The 25309-nt window shown below is 43.0% G+C and overlaps 1 protein-coding gene across 1 annotated transcript; it reads right to left on the bottom strand.

Moving 5' to 3' along the window:
* Positions 1-23135, bottom strand: misp (mitotic spindle positioning). The gene is made up of 5 exons (XM_062959205.1): positions 21945-23135; positions 3426-6234; positions 1763-1929; positions 768-806; positions 1-259 (listed from the first exon to the last, which is right to left on the bottom strand). The coding sequence occupies exons 1-5, from the start codon at positions 21966-21968 to the stop codon at positions 140-142; spliced, it is 3159 nt and encodes a 1052-aa protein (XP_062815275.1). The 5' UTR covers positions 21969-23135; the 3' UTR covers positions 1-139.
* Positions 23136-25309: the final 2174 nt, after the last annotated feature.

A 25309-nucleotide genomic window follows, 5' to 3' on the forward strand; every position in this document is an offset into this window, starting at 1 on the left:
TTGAAGCACAGAGATCATTTCATTCTTCTTATCTGACATAGCCCATAGTAATGGCATAAAAATAAAGGTTGGGGTGGGATTTCAAAAATGCAGTGGCAGAAGTGGTATTGATTGCGTCCGTACGCAATGTAAGCCCGGTTCAGTCCCTGCTGTCGCTGTCGTCGTCCTCGTCGTGGCTGCGGGCGTTGCGGATTTCCCCGGCCTCCCACCGCTGAGCCAGGACGCCCCGGCGGCAAATGGCTTTGGTGGACCTCACGACCTGTGGACACATTATTATTATTATTATTATTATTATTATTATTATTATTATTATTATTGACACAACGACGTTGTATGACACAGCAAACAAGATAGACATGCTGGATTTCGTATCACAAAACCACAAGTCGAACACTTCCCAAGTGTCTAGGACTGTGTGATTTTTTATTATTATTATTATTATTATTATTATTATTATTATTATTATTATTATTATTATTATTATTAGAATGAGAATGAATAAAAGCACCATTCAGCCCTAATGATGTGTCCTCCTTAGCCAGGGACAATCCCTATTAATCCTCTGTCTTCCCACTTTCTCGGCTGCTTTTAAAGTGACCCGGTTTCTCATATTTCCTCCGCTGTTACTCTCAGCTTACTTCCATTGTACATCCCAGTTTTTATGCTATGACATGAGTGGGACCACCCCAAACTTCACATTTTCTTTTGCGGAGGAAGCATAATATCCGACGTGAAGCTACACATATGAATGGACATGAATACTTTACCTCCGTGTCGATTTCATCGCTGAGTTCAATGCCGGCGTACTGGGGAAGAGGAGAAAAAGAAACGTCAGGGTTCCATAATTCACACTTTAACAACACAACCGTCCAATGCTAAGGCTTCCCCGTCTGCGCAGGGTTCCATACTTGGCACTTTAACAACACAACCGTCCAATGCTAAGGCTTCCCCGTCTGCGCAGGGTTCCATACTTTGCACTTTAACAACACAACCGTTCAATGCTAAGGCTTCCCCGTCTGCGCAGGGTTCCATACTTCGCCCTTTAACAACACAACCGTTCAATGCTAAGGCTTCCCCGTCTGCGCAGGGTTCCATACTTCACACTTTAACAACACAACCATCCAATGCCAAGGCTTCCCCGTCTGCGCAGGGTTCCATACTTCGCACTTTAACAACACAACCGTTCAATGCTAAGGCTTCCCCGTCTGCGCAGGGTTCCATACTTCGCACTTTAACAACACAACCGTTCAATGCTAAGGCTTCCCCGTCTGCGCAGGGTTCCATACTTCGCACTTTAACAACACAACCGTTCAATGCTAAGGCTTCCCCGTCTGCGCAGGGTTCCATACTTCGCACTTTAACAACACAACCGTTCAATGCTAAGGCTTCCCCGTCTGCGCAGGGTTCCATACTTTGCACTTTAACAACACAACCGTTCAATGCTAAGGCTTCCCCATCTGCGCAGGGTTCCATACTTCGCACTTTAACAACACAACCGTTCAATGCTAAGGCTTCCCCGTCTGCGCAGGGTTCCATACTTCGCACTTTAACAACACAACCGTTCAATGCTAAGGCTTCCCCGTCTGCGCAGGGTTCCATACTTCGCACTTTAACAACACAACCGTTCAATGCTAAGGCTTCCCCGTCTGCGCAGGGTTCCATACTTCGCACTTTAACAACACAACCGTTCAATGCTAAGGCTTCCCCGTCTGCGCAGGGTTCCATACTTCGCCGTTTAACAACACAACCATCCAATGCTTACCTTCCCGTCTTCCCTCCGCCTCATTGAGGGGCTCAAGCATGTCTGGAAACCGGACTCGGAGGAGGGTTTCCTGGAGGAAAGTCTGTCCGGAGAGGCCAAAGCGGACATTCTTCCGGAAGAAGAAGAGCTCGAGATGGGCGAAGTGCAGCCGGCAAAACCAGTCCGTGCTGGAGACAAGAGACACACACACAAGGGATGCATGTTGCACATTTGTGAAAAGCAGAGCACGGTCTCCGATGTGTTGTTTCCATACACCCACGACAACAACAGCATTTATTTTTGACCCCTCTCCGCCTAAGAACTAAGAAAGCTCCTTGTTGCATCTCTAACCAAGGGGGCATCTGCACTGTATGACTAGTGCTATTTGATATCACTTTATCTGCCATGGCTTCGTGCTATGACGTCCTGGGAGTTGTCGTTTCCCCAGCTCTTGAGCCTTCTCTGCTAAAAGGTGCTGGTGCCTCATCAAACTACAACTCCCAGGATTCCATAGCACTTTTTTAAATCATGTCAGAAGCGACTTGAGAACATACTCAAGAGAATTTGCCATCTACAGAGACGTTACCAAGGGGAACCCTGGATGTGTTAGCTGCAAGGCTTCTCTCATGTCCCCGCAAGCTAGAGCTGACAGACGGGAGCTCACCCCGTCTCACAGATTTGAACTGGCAATCTTCGGGCCAGCAGTTCAGCCAGCACAAGGGTTTAACCCATTGCGCCACTGCTGGGAGCCTTCTCTCATGTCTCCGCAAGCTAGAGCTGACAGATGGGAGCTCAGCCCATCTCACGGATTTGAACCAGCAAACTTCAGGTCAGCAGCCCAACCTTCGGGTCAGCAGTTCAGCCAGCACAAGAGACAGAAAATCAGTACAAGAAAACCGCACTACAAACTAGCACTGACAGTTGGCACAACAAAGCATTGCATTGACAAAATTGAAGGAAAAGCTGATAAGGAAAAGTGTTCAACTTGTGATTCTGTGGTACGAAATCCAGCATATAGATCTTGTTTGCTGTGTCATACTATGTCTTTGTGTCAATAATAATAAATAATAATAATAATGGAAAGTGAAAAACCTACTTGATTGAAGCCAAAAATCAGAAACTCCTCAAAGCACAGCAGACAAAAAACCAGTGCAAGAAAACCGCACTACAAACTAGCGCTGACAGTTGGCACAACAAAGCATTGAATTGACAAAATTGAAAGAAAAGCTGATAAGGATATAGATCTTGTTTGCTGTGTCATACTATGTCTTTGTATCAATAATAATAATAATAATAATAATAATAATAATAATAATAATTTGGATACAGCATATTATTTGCGAACACAGAAATTCTGGGCCACTCTCACAAACAGACAAGAGTTTTCTCTCCTACCTTGGACATTATTCCACAGATATATAAACCCCACCTGCCTAGTTTCCAACAGATCTCACAACCTCTGTGGATGCCTGCCACAGACGTGGGAGAAACGTCAGGAGAGAATCCTTCTGGAACATGGCCAGACAGCCCAGAATACTCTCAGCAACTCAATCAGCTGTAGTCCTTACAATACAAGCTCACCCACACCCAAAATGCCTTGGGCAATTCTCAAAGAGTGCTTGGTTTGGACGGCATTCTGCTAAGGGACGTCGCAAGGACTACGGCGTCCTCCTTTGCCTCTCACCTGGGTTTGGGGAACGTGGTTCCGCCGTGGCGGCCAGGCCGGCGTTCCTCCTCTCCTCCTGGAGCTCCAGCTCCCTCCGCAAAGCGTCCCGGATCTCCTGGTCGATGAGGGCCGAGGTGCGCGGGCGCCACGTCTTCAGGGTGAACACCTCGTGCCGCTTCGGTGCGCCGCCGCGCTCTTCCACTTTTGTGCCGAAGTGGAGCTTCCGGACGGGGATGGCAAAGTGAGCCTTCTGCATCACGAGTCCTTCTCCTGGGTCAACTGAATTTGGAGATGTTGGCCTAGGAGAATCCATCTGAGAAGCAACGTGAGCCTTTTGCATCACGAGTCCTTCTCCTGAGTCTCCTGAATTTAGAAACGTTGGCCTAGGAGAACCCATCTGAGAAACAACGTGAGCTTTCTGCATCACGAGTCCTTCTCCTGAGTCTCCTGAATTTGGAAACGTTGGCCTAGAAGAACCCATCCCAGAAGCAAGAAGGAATGGTTCGTTGTCCCGGGCCTCAGAGCTCCGTTTCACATCCTGGTCAGCGACTCTTCTTTCTCCACGGTTGGGCCGCTCCGACGCTCCCGAGATCATTGTTTTGCACGGCTCGAAAACCTTCCGGCGTTGGGCGAGCTGCTGGCGCTTGCCCTGGCTGTACGTTCCCGGCAGCCGCCCTTCCTTTTGGAGGTCTTCCTCACGTCTGGCTTCCTGCTCGATCTCCCTCTGGACCGGAAAGGACACGCGAGGCTTCTCCTTCCCGTCGGTGGAGGACGATGACCACAGCAGGGGCTTCGTTCGGATCTCGATTAACTCGTCCCGGCTGCTGGTCCTCGGGATCCCGCGCTCTTTCCAAAGCTCTTCTTCTCTCTCCTGGGACAACCGGATTTCTCGCTCGATGGGGGTCTCTTCTGCCGCCTCAACACTGTCTACCAGGTCTGTGGTCCTCGGGATCTTGTGCTCTTTCTGAAGGTGGTTTTCTCTCTCCACTGACAACCTGATTTCCTGCTCGTTGGGGGTCTCTTCCGTGGCTTCAACACCGTCCGCTGTGTCCGTGGTCCTTGGGATCCCGCGCTCTTTCCATAGCTCTTCTTCTCTCTCCAGGGATAACCGGATTTCCCGCTCAATGAGAGTCTCTTCTGCACCCTCAACACCATCCGCTGGGTCCGTGGTCCTTGGGAGACCACGCTCATTCCAAAGGTCCGTGGTCCTCGGGATTCCATGCTCTTTCCAAAGCTCTTCTTCTCTCTCCTGGGACAACCGAATTTCCCGCTCAATCAGGGTCTCTTCTGCGGCCACAACACCGTCCGCTGTTTCCGTGGTCTTTGGGATACCACGCGCTTTCCAAAGGTCCGTGGTCCTCGGGATTCCATGCTCTTTCCAAAGCTCTTTTTCTCTCTCCAGGGACAACCGGATTTCCCGCTCAATGAGGGTCTCTTCCGTGCCCTCAACATCATCCACCGGGTCCGTGGTACTTGGGAAACCATGCACTTTCCAAAGGTCCGTGGTCCTCGGGATCCCGCGCTCTTTCCAAAGCTCTTCTTCTCTCTCCTGGGACAACCGGATTTCCCGCTCAATGGGGGTCTCTTCCGTGGCCTCAACGCCGTCCGCTATTTCCGTGGTCTTTGGGATACCACGCGCTTTCCAACAGTCTGTGGTTCTCGGGATCCCGCGCTCTTTCCAAAGCTCTTCTTCTCTCTCCTGGGACAACCGGATCTCCCGCTCGATGGGGGTCTCTTCCGCGGCCTCAACACCATCCTTTGGGTCTGGAGGTCTTCCGGTGTACTTTCGGGACACTCTCTCGTCGATAATGACCACTTTCACGCCGGGGCGGGTTTCCCCCAAACTAACTTGACCGTGCCCTCGAGAGGTTGAAAGGTCTCTCTGTTCATGAGATCCAACGATTCCAACCCCGGGCATCGTTTGGGTTCTGCGTGGAGACCCGCATTGTTGCAATACGTTAGGACTTGTCTTTTCGAGCGCCAGGAACTGTTGTCGGGCCGCGGCGAAGCTGATCTGCTCCGTGTCGACGTTTTCAGGGTCCGCGGGCGCGCTGTCGAAACACACGGCGAACACCGCGGTGTAGCTCGGGCTGGCGCTCTGGCGCTCGGCGACGGTGGTGCTCTTCCACACCGTTTGGCTCTTGATAACCTCCCGCCGTTCCGCCTCCAACTCTTGGGCCTTCTCCGGCGAGAGTTCCTCGGGGGGGATCCGATACGGGAGCTCGTCCGCGTCGTCCTCGCCGTAGAGCCGGGAGGGCTTCTTCTCCGCTTTGTAGGCCCGGACGTCGTATAAGGAGCCGGACTTGACCACGGCCAAGCGGGAGTCCCGGTCTTGGGGTGGCGTCCAGAGGTCCGGCTGGCCGTTGACGGACTTCTCCATCCGCCCGGATCTTTCTCCCAAGACATCTCTCCTCGTCCATCTACCGTCGGTCTTCGGATCCTGGTCTCTGAAGTCAATTTGCTCGTTTTCCTTGGCATCAGAGCCCATCTCGTCTTGCTTTATGGTCCAGTGACCATTTTGTTCTTTCTTCTGTAGGCCTGTAGTGGGGAAGATTGTAAACACAGCGTTCCGCACGTTTGGTTCCATTATATGGACAGCTGCCTTCTCCTTCTTTTCTCCTTCTCCTTCGTCCCCTTCTCCGTCTCCTCCTTTGCCGTCTCCTTCTCCGTCTCCTTCTCTTCCTTCTCTTTCTCCTTCTCCTCGGTCTCCTTCCTCTTCTTTATCCTCTTCCTCCTCTCGAGTTTTGTGGGAAACCTCTTCTTTCACAACCTTTGCTTGGTGTTTCAGACTTTCCTCCTTTAGATCCGGACTGTCGCTTCCTAATTCCTGGAGATAAGAGAATAATTTGTATTTATTTGTTTGTTGACTTATTAAAGTTCTGTTACAACCTAATTTTATAAAAATGTAAAAAATTAAATAGCAGTGTTATTGAAAGCATTTATAAATTGTTGTTGTTGTTGTTGTTGTTATTTCAGACTTTCCTCCTTTAGCTCTGGACTGTCGCTTCCTAATTCCTGGAGGTAAGAGAATAATTTGTATTTATTTGTTTGTTGGCTTACTGAAGTTCAGTTACAACCTAATTTTATAAAAGTGTAAAAAATTAAATAGCAGTGTTATTGAAAGCATTTATAAATTGTTGTTGTTGTTGTTGTTATTTCAGACTTTCCTCCTTTAGATCCAGTCGCTTTCTAATTCCTGGAGATAAGAGAATACGTTGTATTTATTTGTTTGTTGGCCAATTGAAGTTCAGTTACAACCTAATTTTATAATTCAAACAACAATTAAATTGCAGTGTTATTGAAAGCATTTAGAAACAAAATCACAAAATTTATCCGCATCCGACAAAATTCTGTTGTCTCTCTGCATTTTCTAGGTCTTCCGATCCAATTCTACAATATTCGCTTCCTAATTCGCTGGAAGATATTCGTTTCAATACCTTTTTCTATTTTTTGTGGTTTGCAAAGTCTGGGAACATCTCTGCGCCTATAGGTATTAGTGATGTGTGTGATTTCATCTGTTTCATTCATCTATTTGTTTAAATATCATTTAGTATGGGTGTTAATATTAATATTAATAAAAACAGTTACTCTTGGATCCTAAGCTGAGTCTGAGAGAGGTCTGCTTCCCTGTGACATCTGATGTGTGCCAATGGGTCTTAATAATAATATTAATATTAATAACAACAGTTACTCATGGACCCTAAGCTGAGTCTGAGAGAGGTCTTCTTCCCCGTGACATCTGATGTGTGCCAATGGGTCTTAATAATAATATTAATATTAATAACAGTAGTTATTCTGGGACCCTAAGCTGAGTCTGAGAGAGGTCTTCTTCCCCGTGACATCTGATGTGTGCCAATGGGTCTTAATAATAATATTAATATTCATAACAATAGTTATTCTGGGACCCTAAGCTGAGTCTGAGAGAGGTCTTCTTCCCCGTGACATCTGATGTGTGCCAATGGGTCTTAATAATAATATTAATATTAATAACAATAGTTATTCTGGGACCCTAAGCTGAGTCTGAGAGAGGTCTTCTTCCCCGTGACATCTGATGTGTGCCAATGGGTCTTAATAATAATATTAATATTAATAACAATAGTTATTCTGGGACCCTAAGCTGAGTCTGAGAGAGGTCTTCTTCCCCGTGACATCTGATGTGTGCCAATGGGTCTTAATAATAATATTAATATTAATAACAATAGTTATTCTGGGACCCTAAGCTGAGTCTGAGAGAGGTCTTCTTCCCCGTGACATCTGATGTGTGCCAATGGGTCTTAATAATAATATTAATATTAATAACAATAGTTATTCTGGGACCCTAAGCTGAGTCTGAGAGAGGTCTTCTTCCCCGTGACATCTGATGTGTGCCAATGGGTCTTAATAATAATATTAATATTAATAACAATAGTTATTCTGGGACCCTAAGCTGGGTCTGAGAGAGGTCTTCTTCCCCGTGACATCTGATGTGTGCCAATGGGTCTTAATAATAATATTAATATTAATAACAATAGTTATTCTGGGACCCTAAGCTGGGTCTGAGAGAGGTCTTCTTCCCCGTGACATCTGATGTGTGCCAATGGGTCTTAATAATAATATTAATAACAATAGTTATTCTGGGACCCTAAGCTGAGTCTGAGAGAGGTCTTCTTCCCCATGACATCTGATGTGTGCCAATGGGTCTTAATAATAATATTCATATTAATAACAATAGTTATTCTGGGACCCTAAGCTGGGTCTGAGAGAGGTCTTCTTCCCCGTGACATCTGATGTGTGCCAATGGGTCTTAATAATAATATTAATAACAATAGTTATTCTGGGACCCTAAGCTGAGTCTGAGAGAGGTCTTCTTCCCCGTGACATCTGATGTGTGCCAATGGGTCTTAATAATAATATTCATATTAATAACAATAGTTATTCTGGGACCCTAAGCTGGGTCTGAGAGAGGGCTGCTTCCCCATGACATCTGATGTGTGCCAATGGGTCTTAATAATAATATTAATATTAATAACAATAGTTATTCTGGGACCCTAAGCTGAGTCTGAGAGAGGTCTTCTTCCCCGTGACATCTGATGTGTGCCAATGGGTGTTAATAATAATACTAATATTCATAACAATAGTTATTCTGGGACCCTAAGCTGAGTCTGAGAGAGGTCTTCTTCCCCGTGACATCTGATGTGTGCCAATGGGTGTTAATAATAATACTAATATTCATAACAATAGTTATTCTGGGACCCTAAGCTGAGTCTGAGAGAGGTCTGCTTCCCCATGACATCTGATGTGTGCCAATGGGTCTTAATAATAATATTAATAACAATAGTTATTCTGGGACCCTAAGCTGGGTCTGAGAGAGGGCTGCTTCCCCATGACATCTGATGTGTGCCAATGGGTGTTAATAATAATACTAATATTCATAACAATAGTTATTCTGGGACCCTAAGCTGAGTCTGAGAGAGGTCTTCTTCCCCGTGACATCTGATGTGTGCCAATGGGTGTTAATAATAATACTAATATTCATAACAATAGTTATTCTGGGACCCTAAGCTGAGTCTGAGAGAGGTCTGCTTCCCCATGACATCTGATGTGTGCCAATGGGTCTTAATAATAATATTAATAACAATAGTTATTCTGGGACCCTAAGCTGAGTCTGAGAGAGGTCTGCTTCCCCATGACATCTGATGTGTGACAATGGGTCTTAATAATAATATCAATATTAATAACAAGTTACTCTTGGACCCTAAGCTGAGTCTGAGAGAGGTCTTCTTCCCCGTGACATCTGATGTGTGCCAATGGGTCTTAATAATAATATTAATATTAATAACAATAGTTATTCTGGGACCCTAAGCTGAGTCTGAGAGAGGTCTGCTTCCCTGTGACATCTGATGTGTGCCAATGGGTCTTAATATTAATATTAATATTAATAACAACCGTTACTCATGGACCCTAAGCTGAGTCTGAGAGAGGAGTGCTTCCCTGTGACATCTGATGTGTGCCAATGGGTCTTAATAATAATATTAATATTAATAACAATAGTTATTCTGGGACCCTAAGCTGAGTCTGAGAGAGGTCTTCTTCCCCGTGACATCTGATGTGTGCCAATGGGTCTTAATAATAATATTAATATTAATAACAATAGTTATTCTGGGACCCTAAGCTGAGTCTGAGAGAGGTCTTCTTCCCCGTGACATCTGATGTGTGACAATGGGTGTTGATGATGATGATGATGATGATGATGATGATGATAATAATAACCCCTCTAGCCCATAGACATTGTTGGGGGGTGTGTGTGTGTCTCGGAAGCCCTCCCATTGCCACCAATGGTCCGAAAATTTTCGTTTTTTGTAAGCGAGACGAAAATTCTATTCGTATAGGCGCCCCATTTTCGAAAACGGGGACAAATACGAAATGAATGAAACTGAACAAAACAAACAGTGATTCCAAAGAAATGCACACCACTAATAGGTATGACATTTGCACCCATCCTGACATCTGTGCCTCACTGTGATATTTAAAATGATACACTACTTCCCTCTTCTGGAGCAAATGAGAATTTCAGTGTGTGCCTGGCCTGCAAGCGGAAAATTGCAAAGACTTGGAAGGATCACTGAAACTGTCAGGACCCAGGCTGCAGAGCACCAATAACCATGCGCAGAGGCCAGAATCTATCTAATATCTTTATTAAAGGAATATATAAAGTCAGTAAAAACAAGTGAAGAATATAGTTCAGTAGTAGACCTTTCAGGAAAGGTCAAAAATAGTCCAGGAAAACAATGTCCAATATAAGATATTAAAGTCCAAAGTTATAATCCAATAACCGAAACACACACCTTGCCAAGCAAAGCGTGGGGAAATGACAGGGTCCTTTTAGTCCAACGGAGCTTGACAACAAAGGCTGGAAGCAAACTAGATGCTTGGCAAACAAGGCTTGATACGTGGCAACAAGAGGCAAGAAGCAAGAACGAGGTCCGTGGCAAGATCCGAGGACAAGGCAGGCTTGAAACTGGAACAAGGTCCGAGGGAACTGGAGTAGTGTAGTCCACACACAATCTACTCCCGAAGCTGACGAATTGACTCCGCAAGGATTCCTTTGCGGCCAAACACCTATATAGGATCTTGTTTTCCCGCCAAGGAACACTTTCTCTGGGGAACAAGAACCGAAACCTATACTGTGTCCAGATGCATGACTCCTTAAAGTTTCCCAAGGGAAGCAGACTTAATCAGCTAATTGTCTGGCAGCTATCCTGGCGCTCCGGCGAGTCGCCTCCCGAGCGCCTCTATCTCGATTATAATAATCCCGGCGAGAAAATGGGGGAGATTTCTGCTCAAGGCTTGTTTGGCTGACTTCTGGTGGGCAAACATCTTGCAGGTGCAAGGGCTCCAATTCTGGCTGAAACGGTGGGAAACCCAAGTTTTCCTCTTCATCTGCCACCATAGTACTGGGAACGGGACTACATGGCCCATGAGACATCACAGAAACAAACAAATAACGAAATTTGAAAAGCAGGCATGAATAAGGCCCGTCCCTGCCGAATTTATTTATTTATCGTGTCAAAAGCTTGAGCGGTGATGGCCCGATCATCAGCATGGATGAAAGTCTCTATGGCCTCTAGTATTCTATAGTTCTGTTGTAGTAGTAGTTGTTGTTGTTTGAAACACAGTAAGATCAATACACAGTAAACAAGATCACTCTGCTGGCTGTTGTATTGGATCCCGTCTCGGACCCTTCCCAAGTATCTAGGACTATGTGATGTATTGGTGAATAATACGTGCAGATCCGAGTAGGGTGGCCTTTTGTAGCTGACAGATGGTAATTGTGTCAGCGCCGATTGTGTTTAAGTGCAGGCCCAAGGTCTTTAGGCATTGCACCCAGTGTGCCCATCACCACTGGGACCACCTTGACTGGCTTGTGCCAGAGTCACGTCAGCTTTTCCAGTTGTTTCTCTTCGATCCTGTTGTCATCGACAATCCATACTTTGTTTTTTAACACGATCGTAAGGTCAGGAGTATTGTGCTCCAAAACTCTTGTCTATCTGAATTCGGAAGTCCCAGAGTAGCTTGACATCATCATCATCATCATCATCATCATTATCATTTTAGAGAAATCTACCAAATTTGGTGTGATTTGGCCTAGTGGTTTTGTTGTTAACTCGGTCCTAATTATGCACATTACATTTTTATATACAGTAGAGTCTTACTTATCCAACACTCGTTTATCCAACGTTCTGGATTATCCAACTCATTTTTGTAGTCAATGTTTTCAATACATCGTAATAATTTGGTGCTAAATTCGTAAATACAGTAGAGTCTCACTTATCCAACACTCGTTTATCCAACGTTCTGGATTACCCAACTCATTTTTGTAGTCAATGTTTTCAATACATCGTGATATTTTGGTGCTAAATTCGTAAATACAGTAGAGTCTTACTTATCCAACACTCGCTTATCCAACGTTCTGGATTATCCAACTCATTTTTGTAGTCAATGTTTTCAATACATCGTAATATTTTGGTGCTAAATTCGTAAATACAGTAGAGTCTCACTTATCCAACACTCGTTTATCCAACGTTCTGGATTATCCAACTCATTTTTGTAGTCAATGTTTTCAATACATCGTAATATTTTGGTGCTAAATTCGTAAATACAGTAGAGTCTCACTTATCCAACACTCGTTTATCCAACGTTCTGGATTATCCAACTCATTTTTGTAGTCAATGTTTTCAATACATCGTGATATTTTGGTGCTAAATTCGTAAATACAGTAGAGTCTCACTTATCCAACACTCGTTTATCCAACGTTCTGGATTATCCAACTCATTTTTGTAGTCAATGTTTTCAATACATCGTAATATTCTGGTGCTAAATTCGTAAATACAGTAGAGTCTCACTTATCCAACACTCGCTTATCCAACGTTCTGGATTATCCAACTCATTTTTGTAGTCAATGTTTTCAATACATCGTAATATTTTGGTGCTAAATTCGTAAATACAGTAGAGTCTCACTTATCCAACACTCGTTTATCCAACGTTCTGGATTATCCAACTCATTTTTGTAGTCAATGTTTTCAATACATCGTAATATTTTGGTGCTAAATTCGTAAATACAGTAGAGTCTCACTTATCCAACACTCGTTTATCCAACGTTCTGGATTATCCAACTCATTTTTGTAGTCAATGTTTTCAATACATCGTAATAATTTGGTGCTAAATTCGTAAATACAGTAGAGTCTCACTTATCCAACACTCGTTTATCCAACGTTCTGGATTATCCAACTCATTTTTGTAGTCAATGTTTTCAATACATCGTGATATTTTGGTGCTAATTTCGTAAATACAGTAGAGTCTCACTTATCCAACACTCGCTTATCCAACGTTCTGGATTACCCAACTCATTTTTGTAGTCAATGTTTTCAATACATTGTGATATTTTGGTGCTAAATTCGCAAATACAGTCATTACTACATAGCATTACTGTGTATTAAACTACTTTTTCTGTCAAATTTGTTGTATAATATGATGTTTTGGTGCTTCATTTGTAAAATCATAACCTAATTTGGTGTTCAATAGGCTTCTCCTTAATCCCTCCTTATTATCCAACATATTCGTTTATCCAATGTTCTGCCGGCCCGTTTATGTTGGATAAGTGAGACTCTACTGTATATAGATTGTGTCAGAACACCGAAGCTTGGGATTGCAAGATTGACAATACTTAACAATGCTGTACTTACTTGGTTTTATCTTGTTTTTAATTATGTTGGTGCTAATCCATGACATATGTAGTATTTGAAGGGCATATCCTGACATTGATATTTGCAGCATTTTAATGTTTTAATGATTTATATAGGGTTTTAATGGCATGTTTTATATTGTATTTGATGATCTGGCTTTTGTGTATTTGTTTGTTTGTCTTGCATGCGAAAGACCTATGGTCTAAGCATTAAATAAATTTGGATTTGGATTTGGAAGATTGACAATACATACTTTGTTTTTTAATACGATCGTGAGGTCAGGAGTATTGTGCTCCAAAACTCTGAATTCGAAAGTCCTCGAGTAGTTTTTACATGTTCATTTTCTGTAACTTTTTCAAGCTTGCGATCCCACCTGTTCTTTGTCCCAGGCAGATGGGTTTTTTGGCACAATTTCCAATGGATCATTAATAATAATAATAATAATAATTATTATTATTATTATTATTATTATTATTATTATTTTTATCATTGATGTTGCCATCCCAGGTGACAGTCGCATAGATGAAAAACAACAGGAAAAACTCAGCCGCTCTCAGGACCTCAAGATTGAACTTCAAAGACTCTGGCAGAAACCAGTACAGGTGGTCCCGGTGGTGATGGGCACACTGGGTGCTGTGCCAAAAGATCTCAGCCGGCATTTGGAAACCATAGACATTGACAAAATCACCATCTGCCAACTGCAAAAGGCCACCCTACTGGGATCTGCACACATCATCCGAAAATACATCACACAGTCCGAGACACTTGGGAAGTGTTCGACTTGTGGTTTTGCGAAACGAAATCCAGCATATCTATCTTGTTTGCTGTGTCATACAACGTCGTTGTGTTGATAATAATAATAATAATAAACTATATCCTGCCCCATCTTCCCGGAGGGACTTGGAGCGGCTTACATGGGGCCATGCCCGACAACAATACAATAACAGCAATAAAACAATAAAACAAGATCAGCAATAAAACAATGTCACATCAATAAAAACATAACATAACATTAGAGCAACAGTATTATGTCTCTGCTTATGCTCTGTCTGTGCATTATTATTATTATTATTATTATTATTATTATTATTATTATTATTATTATTATTATTATTAGCTGTGCCCGGCCATGTGTTGCTGTGGCTTATGGGAATCATTTGTTGACCAGATGGAATAGCAATGAATAGCCAATTCAAAGCAGATACTGTGGATGATCTGCCTTGGCATTCTGGGTTATATAGCTATGTGCAAGGGCCTTGAGTCTACACTGACATATAATCCAGTTCAAATCAGATAATCTGTATTTTATAGGCTGTGAGGAAGAGGCCTGAGTGAAGAGGCCCTGGGCTTCATTGTGGCTGAGTGGGTTGCTAGGGGATGAAGTGAGCGGGGCCTACCCTTCTAACTTGCAGCTAGGGGAGAAAAACAGCTTTTCCTTGTCCTCTAATTTGGACTTTATTTTTCTAGGTTTCTTTGTTTGAAAGACATATTTTTGATGACTATGTCTTTTGTGGCCAAATTTGGTGTGATTTGGTTCAGTGGGTTTGTTGTTTATTCCATAATAAAACGCACATTACATATAATAATAATAATAATAATAATAATTATTATTATTATTATTATTATTATTATTATTATTATTTTATTGTATGACACAGCAAACAAGATAGACATTCTGGATTTCGTATCACAAAACCACAAGTCGAACACTTCCCAAGTGTCTAGGACTGTATGATGTATTATTATTATTATTATTATTATTTTATTACGACACAGCAAACAAGATAGATATGCTGGATTTCGTATCACAAAACCACAAGTCGAACACTTCCCAAGTGTCTAGGACTGTGTGGTGTATTATTATTATTATTATTATTATTATTATTATTATTTTATGACACAGCAAACAAGATAGACATTCTGAATATCGTATCACAAAACCACAAGTCGAACACTTCCCAAGTGTCTAGGACTGTGTGGTGTATTATTATTATTATTATTATTATTATTATTATTATTATTATTATTATTATTATTTTATGACACAGCAAACAAGATAGACATTCTGAATATCGTATCACAAAACCACAAGTCGAACACTTCCCAAGTGTCTAGGACTGTGTGGTGTATTATTATTATTATTATTATTATTATTATTATTTTATTACGACACAGCAAACAAGATAGATATGCTGGATTTCGTATCACAAAACCACAAGTCGAACACTTCCCAGGTGTCTAGGACTGTATGATGTATTATTATTATTATTATTATTATTATTATTATTATTATTATTATTATTATTTTATTACGACACAGCAAACAAGATAGATATGCTGGATTTCGTATCACAAAACCACAAGTCGAACACTTCCCAGGTGTCTAGGACTGTATGATGTATTATTATTATTATTATTATTATTATTATTATTATTATTTTATTGTATGACACAGCAAACAAGATAGACATGCTGGATTTCGTATCACAAAACCACAAGTCGAACACTTCCCAAGTGTCTAGGACTGTGTGATGTATTATTATTATTATTATTATTATTATTATTATTATTATTATTTTACGACACAGCAAACAAGATAGATGTGCTGGATTTCGTATCACAAAACCACAAGTCGAACACTTCCCAAGTGTCTAGGACTAAGTGATATATTTTAGGATGATGCTGCAGATCCCAGTCGGGTGGCCTTTTGCAGTTGGCAGATCGTGATTTTGTCAATGTCTATTGTTTCCAAATGCCGGCTGAGATCTTTCGGCACGGCACCCAGTGTGCCCATCCCCACCGGGACCACCTGCACTGGTTTCTGCCAGAGTCTTTGCAGTTCAATCTTGAGGTCCTGAGAGCGGCTGAGTTTTTCCTGTTGTTTTTCGTCAATGCGACTGTCACCTGGGATGGCGACATCCATGATCCAAACCAGGGGTCCCCAAACTAAGGCCCGGGGGCCGGATGTAGCCCTCCAAGGTCTTTTACCTGGCCCCCACCCTCAGTTTTATAATATAATATTTTTATATCAGTTTTAATAATATAATACATTGTATATACATATAATATTGATAATAATCTTATGTTATACAATATAATACTAATAGTAATACCATATAATAATATTAATTATATGTTATATATTACCTATTATATAATAGTACTAGCTGTGCCCGGCCACGCGTTGCTGTGGCAAAGTGGTGGTGGTATTGGTTAAAAATTGTTGTGGAATTTTTATTTGACGTTATTTGTATTTTTTTAAATTAATTTTATTGTAACTTATCTTTTTTATTTATTATATTTTATTATTTTGTTGTATTATTTTTAGTTATTTTGTTATAGTATTTTATTGTATTAATTTTTTTTAGTGTTTTTAATTATTTTTTAATGTATTATTTGTATTTATTTTATTTTTTATTCTTTTATTAACACTGGGCTGAGTAGGTTGCTAGGAGACCAAGTGGGCAGAGCTTAGAGCCTTCTAAGTGGCAGCAATTGGATAAAAACAATTATTTCTCTCCCTCTAATTAGGACTTTATTTTTCTTTTCTTTTTGTTGTATCAACCTAGAGGCGTGGATGATGGGTTGTGTTGTCAAATTTCGAGGTTGGGGGGCCTGTAGTTTTGTTGTTTTGTGGGTCGCCGTGATGCCATCACTCTTTTATATTTATAGATAGTGGTATAGTTCAATATAATAATAGATAATGCTAATATTGTGTTATGCTAATAATATAATATATTATATGTACATACAGCTGCTATGAGCCCTTCGAGGTGAGAAGGGTAGGATATAAATGTAGTAAATAAATGCAGTAAATAAATAATTAATTTTATACTTAGGCTCGGCCAAAGTCTGACCTGACTTGAAGGCACACAACAACAACAACAACAACAACAACAATCCTAATTAACTTGACTATCTCATTGGCCAGTAGCAGGCCCACACTTTCCATTGAAATCCTAATAGGTTTATGTTGGTTAAAATTGTTTTCATTTTTAAATATTGTATTGTTCTTTCGTTGTTGTTGTTGTTGTTGTTGCACTACAAATAAGACATGTGCAGTATGCATAGGAATTTATTTGTATTTTTTTTTTCAAATGATAATTCGACCCCTCAACAGTCTGAAGGATTGTGGACCGGCCCTCTGCTTAAAAGGTTTGGGGACCCCTGATCCAAACCTTTTTCTTTTCCACAACTGTGATGTCTGGTGTGTTGTGTTCCAGAACTTTGTCAGTCTGGATTCGGAAGTCCCACGGTATCTTTGCGTGTTCATTTTCCAAGACTTTTGCAGGTTTGTGATCCCACCAGTTCTTTGCTGCTGGGAGGTGGTACTTGAGGCATAAGTTCCAATGGATCATTTGGGCCACATAGTTGTGCCTCTGTTTGTAGTCTGTCTGTGCGATTTTCTTACAGCAGCTGAGGAGATGATCCATGGTTTCATCAGTTTCCTTGCACAGTTTGCATTTTGGGTCATCAGCTGATTTTTTGATCTTGGCCTTAATTGCCCTTGTCCTGATGTCTTGCTCCTGGGCTGCAAGGATCAGGCCTTCTGTCTCCTTCTTCAGGGTCCCATTCGTGAGCCAGAGCCAGGTCTTCTCCTTGTCAGCTTTTCCTTCAATTTTGTCAAGGAATTTTCCATGCAATGTTTTGTTGTGCCAGCTGTCAGCTCTAGTTTGTAGTGCGGTTTTCTTGTCCTGATCCTGCTCTAGTTTGTAGTGCGGTTTTCTTGTCCTGATCCTGCTCTAGTTTGTAGTGCGGTTTTCTTGTCCTGATCCTGCTCTAGTTTGCAGTGCGGTTTTCCTGTACTGATTCTGCTCTAGTTTGTAGTGCGGTTTTCTTGTACTGATCCTGCTCTAGTTTGTAGTGCGGTTTTCTTGTCCTGATCCTGCTCTAGTTTGTAGTGCGGTTTTCTTGTCCTGATCCTGCTCTAGTTTGTAGTGCGGTTTTCTTGTACTGATCCTGCTCTAGTTTGTAGTGCGGTTTTCTTGTACTGATCCTGCTCTAGTTTGCAGTGCGGTTTTCTTGTACTGATTCTGCTCTAGTTTGTAGTGCGGTTTTCTTGTACTGATCCTGCTCTAGTTTGCAGTGCGGTTTTCTTGTACTGATTCTGCTCTAGTTTGTAGTGCGGTTTTCTTGTACTGATCCTGCTCTAGTTTGTAGTGCGGTTTTCTTGTACTGATTCTGCTCTAGTTTGTAGTGCGGTTTTCTTGTACTGATCCTGCTCTAGTTTGCAGTGCGGTTTTCTTGTACTGATTCTGCTCTAGTTTGTAGTGCGGTTTTCTTGTACTGATTCTGCTCTAGTTTGTAGTGCGGTTTTCTTGTCCTGATCCTGCTCTAGTTTGTAGTGCGGTTTTCTTGTACTGATCCTGCTCTAGTTTGCAGTGCGGTTTTCTTGTACTGATCCTGCTCTAGTTTGCAGTGCGGTTTTCTTGTCCTGATCCTGCTCTAGTTTGTAGTGCGGTTTTCTTGTCCTGATCCTGCTCTAGTTTGTAGTGCGGTTTTCTTGTACTGATCCTGCTCTAGTTTGTAGTGCGGTTTTCTTGTCCTGATCCTGCTCTAGTTTGTAGTGCGGTTTTCTTGTCCTGATCCTGCTCTAGTTTGCAGTGCGGTTTTCTTGTACTGATTCTGCTCTAGTTTGTAGTGCGGTTTTCTTGTACTGATCCTGCTCTAGTTTGCAGTGCGGTTTTCTTGTACTGATTCTGCTCTAGTTTGTAGTGCGGTTTTCTTGTACTGATCCTGCTCTAGTTTGTAGTGCGGTTTTCTTGTACTGATTCTGCTCTAGTTTGTAGTGCGGTTTTCCTGTACTGATCCTGCTCTAGTTTGCAGTGCGGTTTTCTTGTACTGATTCTGCTCTAGTTTGTAGTGCGGTTTTCTTGTACTGGTTCTGCTCTAGTTTGTAGTGCGGTTTTCTTGTACTGATTCTGCTCTAGTTTGTAGTGCGGTTTTCTTGTACTGATCCTGCTCTAGTTTGTAGTGCGGTTTTCTTGTACTGATTCTTCTCTAGTTTGTAGTGCGGTTTTCTTGTACCGATCCTGCTCTAGTTTGCAGTGCGGTTTTCTTGTACTGATTCTGCTCTAGTTTGTAGTGCGGTTTTCTTGTACTGATCCTGCTCTAGTTTGTAGTGCGGTTTTCTTGTCCTGATCCTGCTCTAGTTTGTAGTGCGGTTTTCTTGTCCTGATCCTGCTCTAGTTTGTAGTGCGGTTTTCTTGTACTGATCCTGCTCTAGTTTGTAGTGCGGTTTTCTTGTACTGGTTTTTTGTCTGCTGTGCTTTGAGGAGTTTCTGATTTTTGACTTCAATCAAAGCAGGTTCTTCACTTTGCTTTACATATTCTGCCAGGGCATGTTCTTCTTCTTTGACTGCTTGTTTGACTTATTTACTTCTTCTTCTTCTTCTTCTTCTTCTTCTTCTTCTTCTTATTATTATTATTATTATTATTATTATTATTATTAGGGGGCTTTGATGGTGATTTTCTTTCCTGGCAGAAGGGGGTTGGACTAAATGGCCCCTGGGGGTCCCTTCCAACTCTATGAAGCCATGCCAGTATCCCCTTCGGAAAGAAAGACTCGACTGTTCCCATTCCTTTCTCTTGCAAGGTGAAGATGGAATTCCTGCCCATCCCTCCACTCCTCCAAGCCGGTCTCCCCGTTGGTATGTGCACTTTGACAGATTCTTGACGGCCTGCTCATTCCTCTTGTTGTTTGCTCGGCTCCTCTCCTCGGTCTCTGCCCTTTGGCCGGGAGCCTAAAGTCCACCTGAAGGAGGAGGAGGAGGCGGTGGGCCCGTGGAATGCCAGCAAGGAGGTTTCGCTTGTCATTTGCACCGCCCAGAGAAAGCAAAGCAAAGCAACAATCTAGGGAAATACCCTACATTATCCATCTATTTATGTATTTATGTATTCATCTATCTATCCATCCATCCGTCCATCCATTTGCCTTTCTATTCATCTATCCATTCAAATATCTATTTATCTATACATCTATCTATCCATCTATTCATCCATCCATCAATTCATCTATTCATCTATGTATCCATCTATTGATCTATTCATCTATCTATCTATTCATCTATCCCTTCATCTATCTATCTATCCATCCATCTGTTCATCTATCAGTTCATCTCTATCTATGTCTATCCATCCATCCATCCATCTATCCATCCATCTGTCCATCAATCAATCAATCAATCAGTCAATCAATCTATCCATCTATGTATCTATCTGTGTATTCAATATCTATCCCTTCATTCATCTATCTATCCATCTATTCATATATCTATATATCCATCTATCTATTCACCTATCAATTCAAATATCTATCTATTTATCTATTCATTCATCTATCTATCTATCCATCTATTCATCCATCCATCAATTCATCTATCCATCTATGTATCCATCTATCGATCTATTCATCTGTCTATTCATCTATCTGTTCATCTATCAATTCATCTCTATCTATCTATATCTGTCTGTCCTTCCATCCATCCATCCATTCATCTATCCATCCATCTGTCCATCAATCAATCAGTCAATCAATATCTATCTGTGTATTCATCTGTCTATCCATTTATTCATATATCTATATATCCATCTATCTATTGATCTATCAATTCAAATATCTATCTATCCATTCATTCATCTATCTATCTATCTATCTATCTATCTATCTATCTATCTATCTATCTATCTATTCATCTATCCCTTAATCTATCTATCTATCCATCCATCTGTTCATTTATCAATTCATCTTTATCTATCTATATCTGTCCATCCATCCAGCCATCTATCCATCCATCTGTCCATCAATCAATCAATCAGTCAATCAATCTATCCATCTATGTATCTGTGTATTCAGTATCTATCTATCCATCCATTCATCTATCTATCCATCTATTCGTATATCTATATATCCATCTACCTGGTCTTTGGAGGTCTCTTTGCTTAGCTATGGCCTTGTGAGACCATCTAGATGGCTTTTGGAGAGCACTTTCCTTAGCTATGGCCCTGTGAGACCGTCTAGAGGGCCTTTGAGGGTCCCTTTCCTTACTTATGGTCTTATGAAACCATCAAGATGGTCTTTGGAGATCCCTTTCCTTATCTATGGTCTTCTGATGGCCTAATGAGATCATCTAGGTGACCTTTGAGGATCTCTTTCCTTACCTATGGTCTTATGAGACCTTCTAGATGGTCTTTGAGGGTCCCTTTCCTTACCTATGGTCTTATGAGACCATCTAGATGGCCTTTGGAGGTCCCTTTCCTTACCTATTGTCTTATGAAACCATCTAGATGGCCTTTGAGGGTCTCCTTCCTTACCTATGGTCTTATGAGACCATCTAGATGGCCTTTGAGGGTCCCTTTCCTTATCTATGGTCTTCTGATGGCCTGATGAGATCATGTAGATGGTCTTTGGAGGTCTCTTTGCTTCCCTATGGTCTTATGAAATCGTCTAGATCAGGGGTCCCCAAACTAAGGCCCTCCAAGGTCATTGACCTGTCCTCTGTCCTAAACCTTAGACTTAGCGTTGACCTAAGTCTGGAATGACTTGAAGGCGCACAACAACAACAATCCTAATTTTGGACTATTTCATCCTAGTCTGGTCCCCCAAAAGTCTGAGGGACCCTGGTTTACTCCATCCCCGGGTGTCTTGTAGACGGTCTGCTCAGTATTGTACGGCTGTCCCTGCACAAACGAGCATAGCTCAAAGGCACGACCACGATCTCGAGCCACCTGAAAATCCATAATTGGGAGGAGTGAAGAGAGTGATAACAACTTCCCCAAGCTCCGCACTCCGGCATTTCTGTTTCCCGACACTAACCTGTGTGGATTTGGAGAGAGCCATGTCAAAGCTGGACTTGGTGTCCACTCAGCGAGTGTCCTTCCTCCACCGATGGTGACCCATTGCAAGCCAGACACTAGACCTTGATTCTCCCCCGTCCAAGTCTTCTCCAGAAGGTGTTTGCAAGCTCCATTTGCGGTTCCCAACCTTGGACGGGGAAGGGAGGGGCACCCAGGCCCTGCGAGGGAGGCCTCCACCACGACTTCTGCGTCAGTCTGATAAGGCCTTTGCCCTCCCTCTCTCCGTCCTCCTCCACCTGCCTCGGGGAATTCCAGAGACTCGAAAAAACGCCGAGAGGTTGAACTTACCACTTCATCACATTGACCAAATTCCACCAAGTCCTATACCTGCTGTGGTCATCACATTCGCTTGGGTTCAAAACATTATCTCCGGATTGTTGTATGTTTTCTGGGCTGTCTGGCCAGGTTCCAGAAGCATTCCCTCCTGACGTTTCGCCCACATCTATGGCAGGCAAATCCAAATCCAAAACGAATGAAACTAAACAAAACGAACAGCGATTCCATACAAATGCACACCACTAATAGATGTAATGACTAGTTAGTCATTGCAGGCCTTAATTTTCAGACTGGTGTCTTCAAAATTATTCGGTCCCGTTTGTTCCTCTTCCATTCAATTCTTTCGTACCCACATTTATCAAATCGGCACATTATATTTTTGTGGCATGTCGGCCTCGTGACCTTGGAGGTGTCTATGGGCAACGCAGGCTCTTCAGCTTAGAAATGGAGATGAGTACCAACCCCCAGAGTTGGACTTGACTAGACTTAATGTTGAGGGGAAACTTTTACCTTGACCTGTATATATATAGGTAAAGAATCCACTACCTTCTGAAGCAGCCCATCTATTCCTGAAGACCTCCAAAGACGGAGAATGCACCACCTTCTGAAGCAGCCCATCTATTCCTGAAGACCTCCAAAGACGGAGAACCCACTACCTTCTGAAGCAGCCCATCTATTCCTGAAGACCTCCAAAGACGGAGAATGCACCACCTTCTGAAGCAGCCCATCTATTCCTGAAGACCTCCAAAGACGGAGAATGCACCACCTTCTGAAGCAGCCCATCTATTCCTGAAGACCTCCAAAGACGGAGAACCCACTACCTTCTGAAGCAGCCCATCTATTCCTGAAGACCTCCAAAGACGGAGAATGCACCACCTTCTGAAGCAGCCATCTATTCCTGAAGACCTCCAAAGACGGAGAATGCACCACCTTCTGAAGCAGCCCATCTATTCCTGAAGACCTCCAAAGACGGAGAACCCACTACCTTCTGAAGCAGCCCATCTATTCCTGAAGACCTCCAAAGACGGAGAACCCACTACCTTCTGAAGCAGCCCATCTATTCCTGAAGACCTCCAAAGACGGAGAATGCACCACCTTCTGAAGCAGCCCATCTATTCCTGAAGACCTCCAAAGACGGAGAATGCACCACCTTCTGAAGCAGCCCATCTATTCCTGAAGACCTCCAAAGACGGAGAATGCACCACCTTCTGAAGAAGCTCATCTATTCCTGAAGACCTCCAAAGACGGAGAATGCACCACCTTCTGAAGCAGCCCATCTATTCCTGAAGACCTCCAAAGACGGAGAACCCACTACCTTCTGAAGCAGCCCATCTATTCCTGAAGACCTCCAAAGATGGAGAATGCACCACCTTCTGAAGCAGCCCATCTATTCCTGAAGACCTCCAAAGACGGAGATCCCACCACCTTCTGAAGCAGCCCATCTATTCCTGAAGACCTCCAAAGATGGAGAATGCACCACCTTCTGAAGCAGCCCATCTATTCCTGAAGACCTCCAAAGACGGAGAACCCACTACCTTCTGAAGCAGCCCATCTATTCCTGAAGACCTCCAAAGACGGAGAATGCACCACCTTCTGAAGCAGCCCATCTATTCCTGAAGACCTCCAAAGACGGAGAATGCACCACCTTCTGAAGCAGCCCATCTATTCCTGAAGACCTCCAAAGACGGAGAATGCACCACCTTCTGAAGCAGCCCATCTATTCCTGAAGACCTCCAAAGACGGAGAATGCACCACCTTCTGAAGCAGCCCATCTATTCCTGAAGACCTCCAAAGACGGAGAATGCACCACCTTCTGAAGCAGCCCATCTATTCCTGAAGACCTCCAAAGACGGAGAATGCACCACCTTCTGAAGCAGCCCATCTATTCCTGAAGACCTCCAAAGACGGAGAATGCACCACCTTCTGAAGAAGCTCATCTATTCCTGAAGACCTCCAAAGACGGAGAATGCACCACCTTCTGAAGCAGCCCATCTATTCCTGAAGACCTCCAAAGACGGAGAATGCACCACCTTCTGAAGAAGCTCATCTATTCCTAAAGACTTCCAAAGATGGAGAATCCACTACCTTCTGAAGGAGCCTATCTATTCCTGAAGACCTTAAAAGATGGAGAATCCACTACCTTCTGAAGGAGCCCATCTATTCCCGAAGACCTCCAAAGACGGAGAACCCACTACCTTCTGAAGCAGCCCATTTGTTCCTGAAGACCTTCAAAGACCGAGAATGCACCACCTTCTGAAGCTCATCTATTCCTAAAGACTTCCAAAGATGGAGAATGCACCACCTTCTGAAGGAGCCCATCTATTCCTGAAGACCACCAAAGACGGAGAATCCACTACCTTCTGAAGCGGCCAATTTGCTCCTGAAGACCTTCAAAGACGGAGAACCCACTACCTTCTGAAGGAGCCCATCTATTCCTGAAGACCTCCAAAGATGGAGAATCCACCATCTGAAGATCTCCAAAGATGGAAAATCCACCACCTTCTGAAGCAGCCCATCTATTCCTGAAGACCTCCAAAGACAGAGAATCCACCACCTTCTGAAGAAGCTCATCTATGTACTAAAGGATCCAAGAAAGTCCAACTTACCTGTCCGAGAATCTGTGTCTGCTCAGTCCAGGAGGAACTGTTCTGTTCCTGGGTTTGATGAATCGTCACAAGCGCTTTTTCTCCGGATGGGAGGCAGTCCCGTCCGGTTGGCGCCTGACAGAAGAAAGCCAGTCTCACCTGAGACAAAGTCCAGCGCTTCAGGTGAACGTGCCGCCACACCCTGGACGTGGGATCTCTTTTATGAGGCTACCGAAAGCGGGTCTGCTCAATGAATCACAACAGAGGCACCTTCAACGGACGCGACAAATCAGCATTCGTTTTACGACACCCGTTGCTTGTCCTTTGCCTCCCTTGAAATCACGATCCTGCTATGATGATGTTTCCTTGGGCGAAAAGAACTCTGGTTTGGGGACAAAGGTAATTGAAGACATGAGGGTCATCTCACTTCCCAACGCCTGGCCGAGGAGGGCCTCTTGGGTAT

The sequence above is a fragment of the Anolis carolinensis genome, unplaced genomic scaffold (assembly GCF_035594765.1).
Source record: "Anolis carolinensis isolate JA03-04 unplaced genomic scaffold, rAnoCar3.1.pri scaffold_7, whole genome shotgun sequence".
Lineage (NCBI taxonomy): Eukaryota > Metazoa > Chordata > Lepidosauria > Squamata > Dactyloidae > Anolis > Anolis carolinensis.

Coding starts and splice junctions, on each gene's coding strand:
- misp (XM_062959205.1), bottom strand. CDS start 21,968: ATGGCTCTCTCCAAATCCACACAG. Junction 6,235..21,944: donor CTCTCTCCAAATCCACACAG/GTTAGTGTCGGG, acceptor TCTTATCTCCAG/GAATTAGGAAGCGACAGTCC. Junction 260..767: donor GCGATGAAATCGACACGGAG/GTAAAGTATTCA, acceptor ATGTGTCCACAG/GTCGTGAGGTCCACCAAAGC.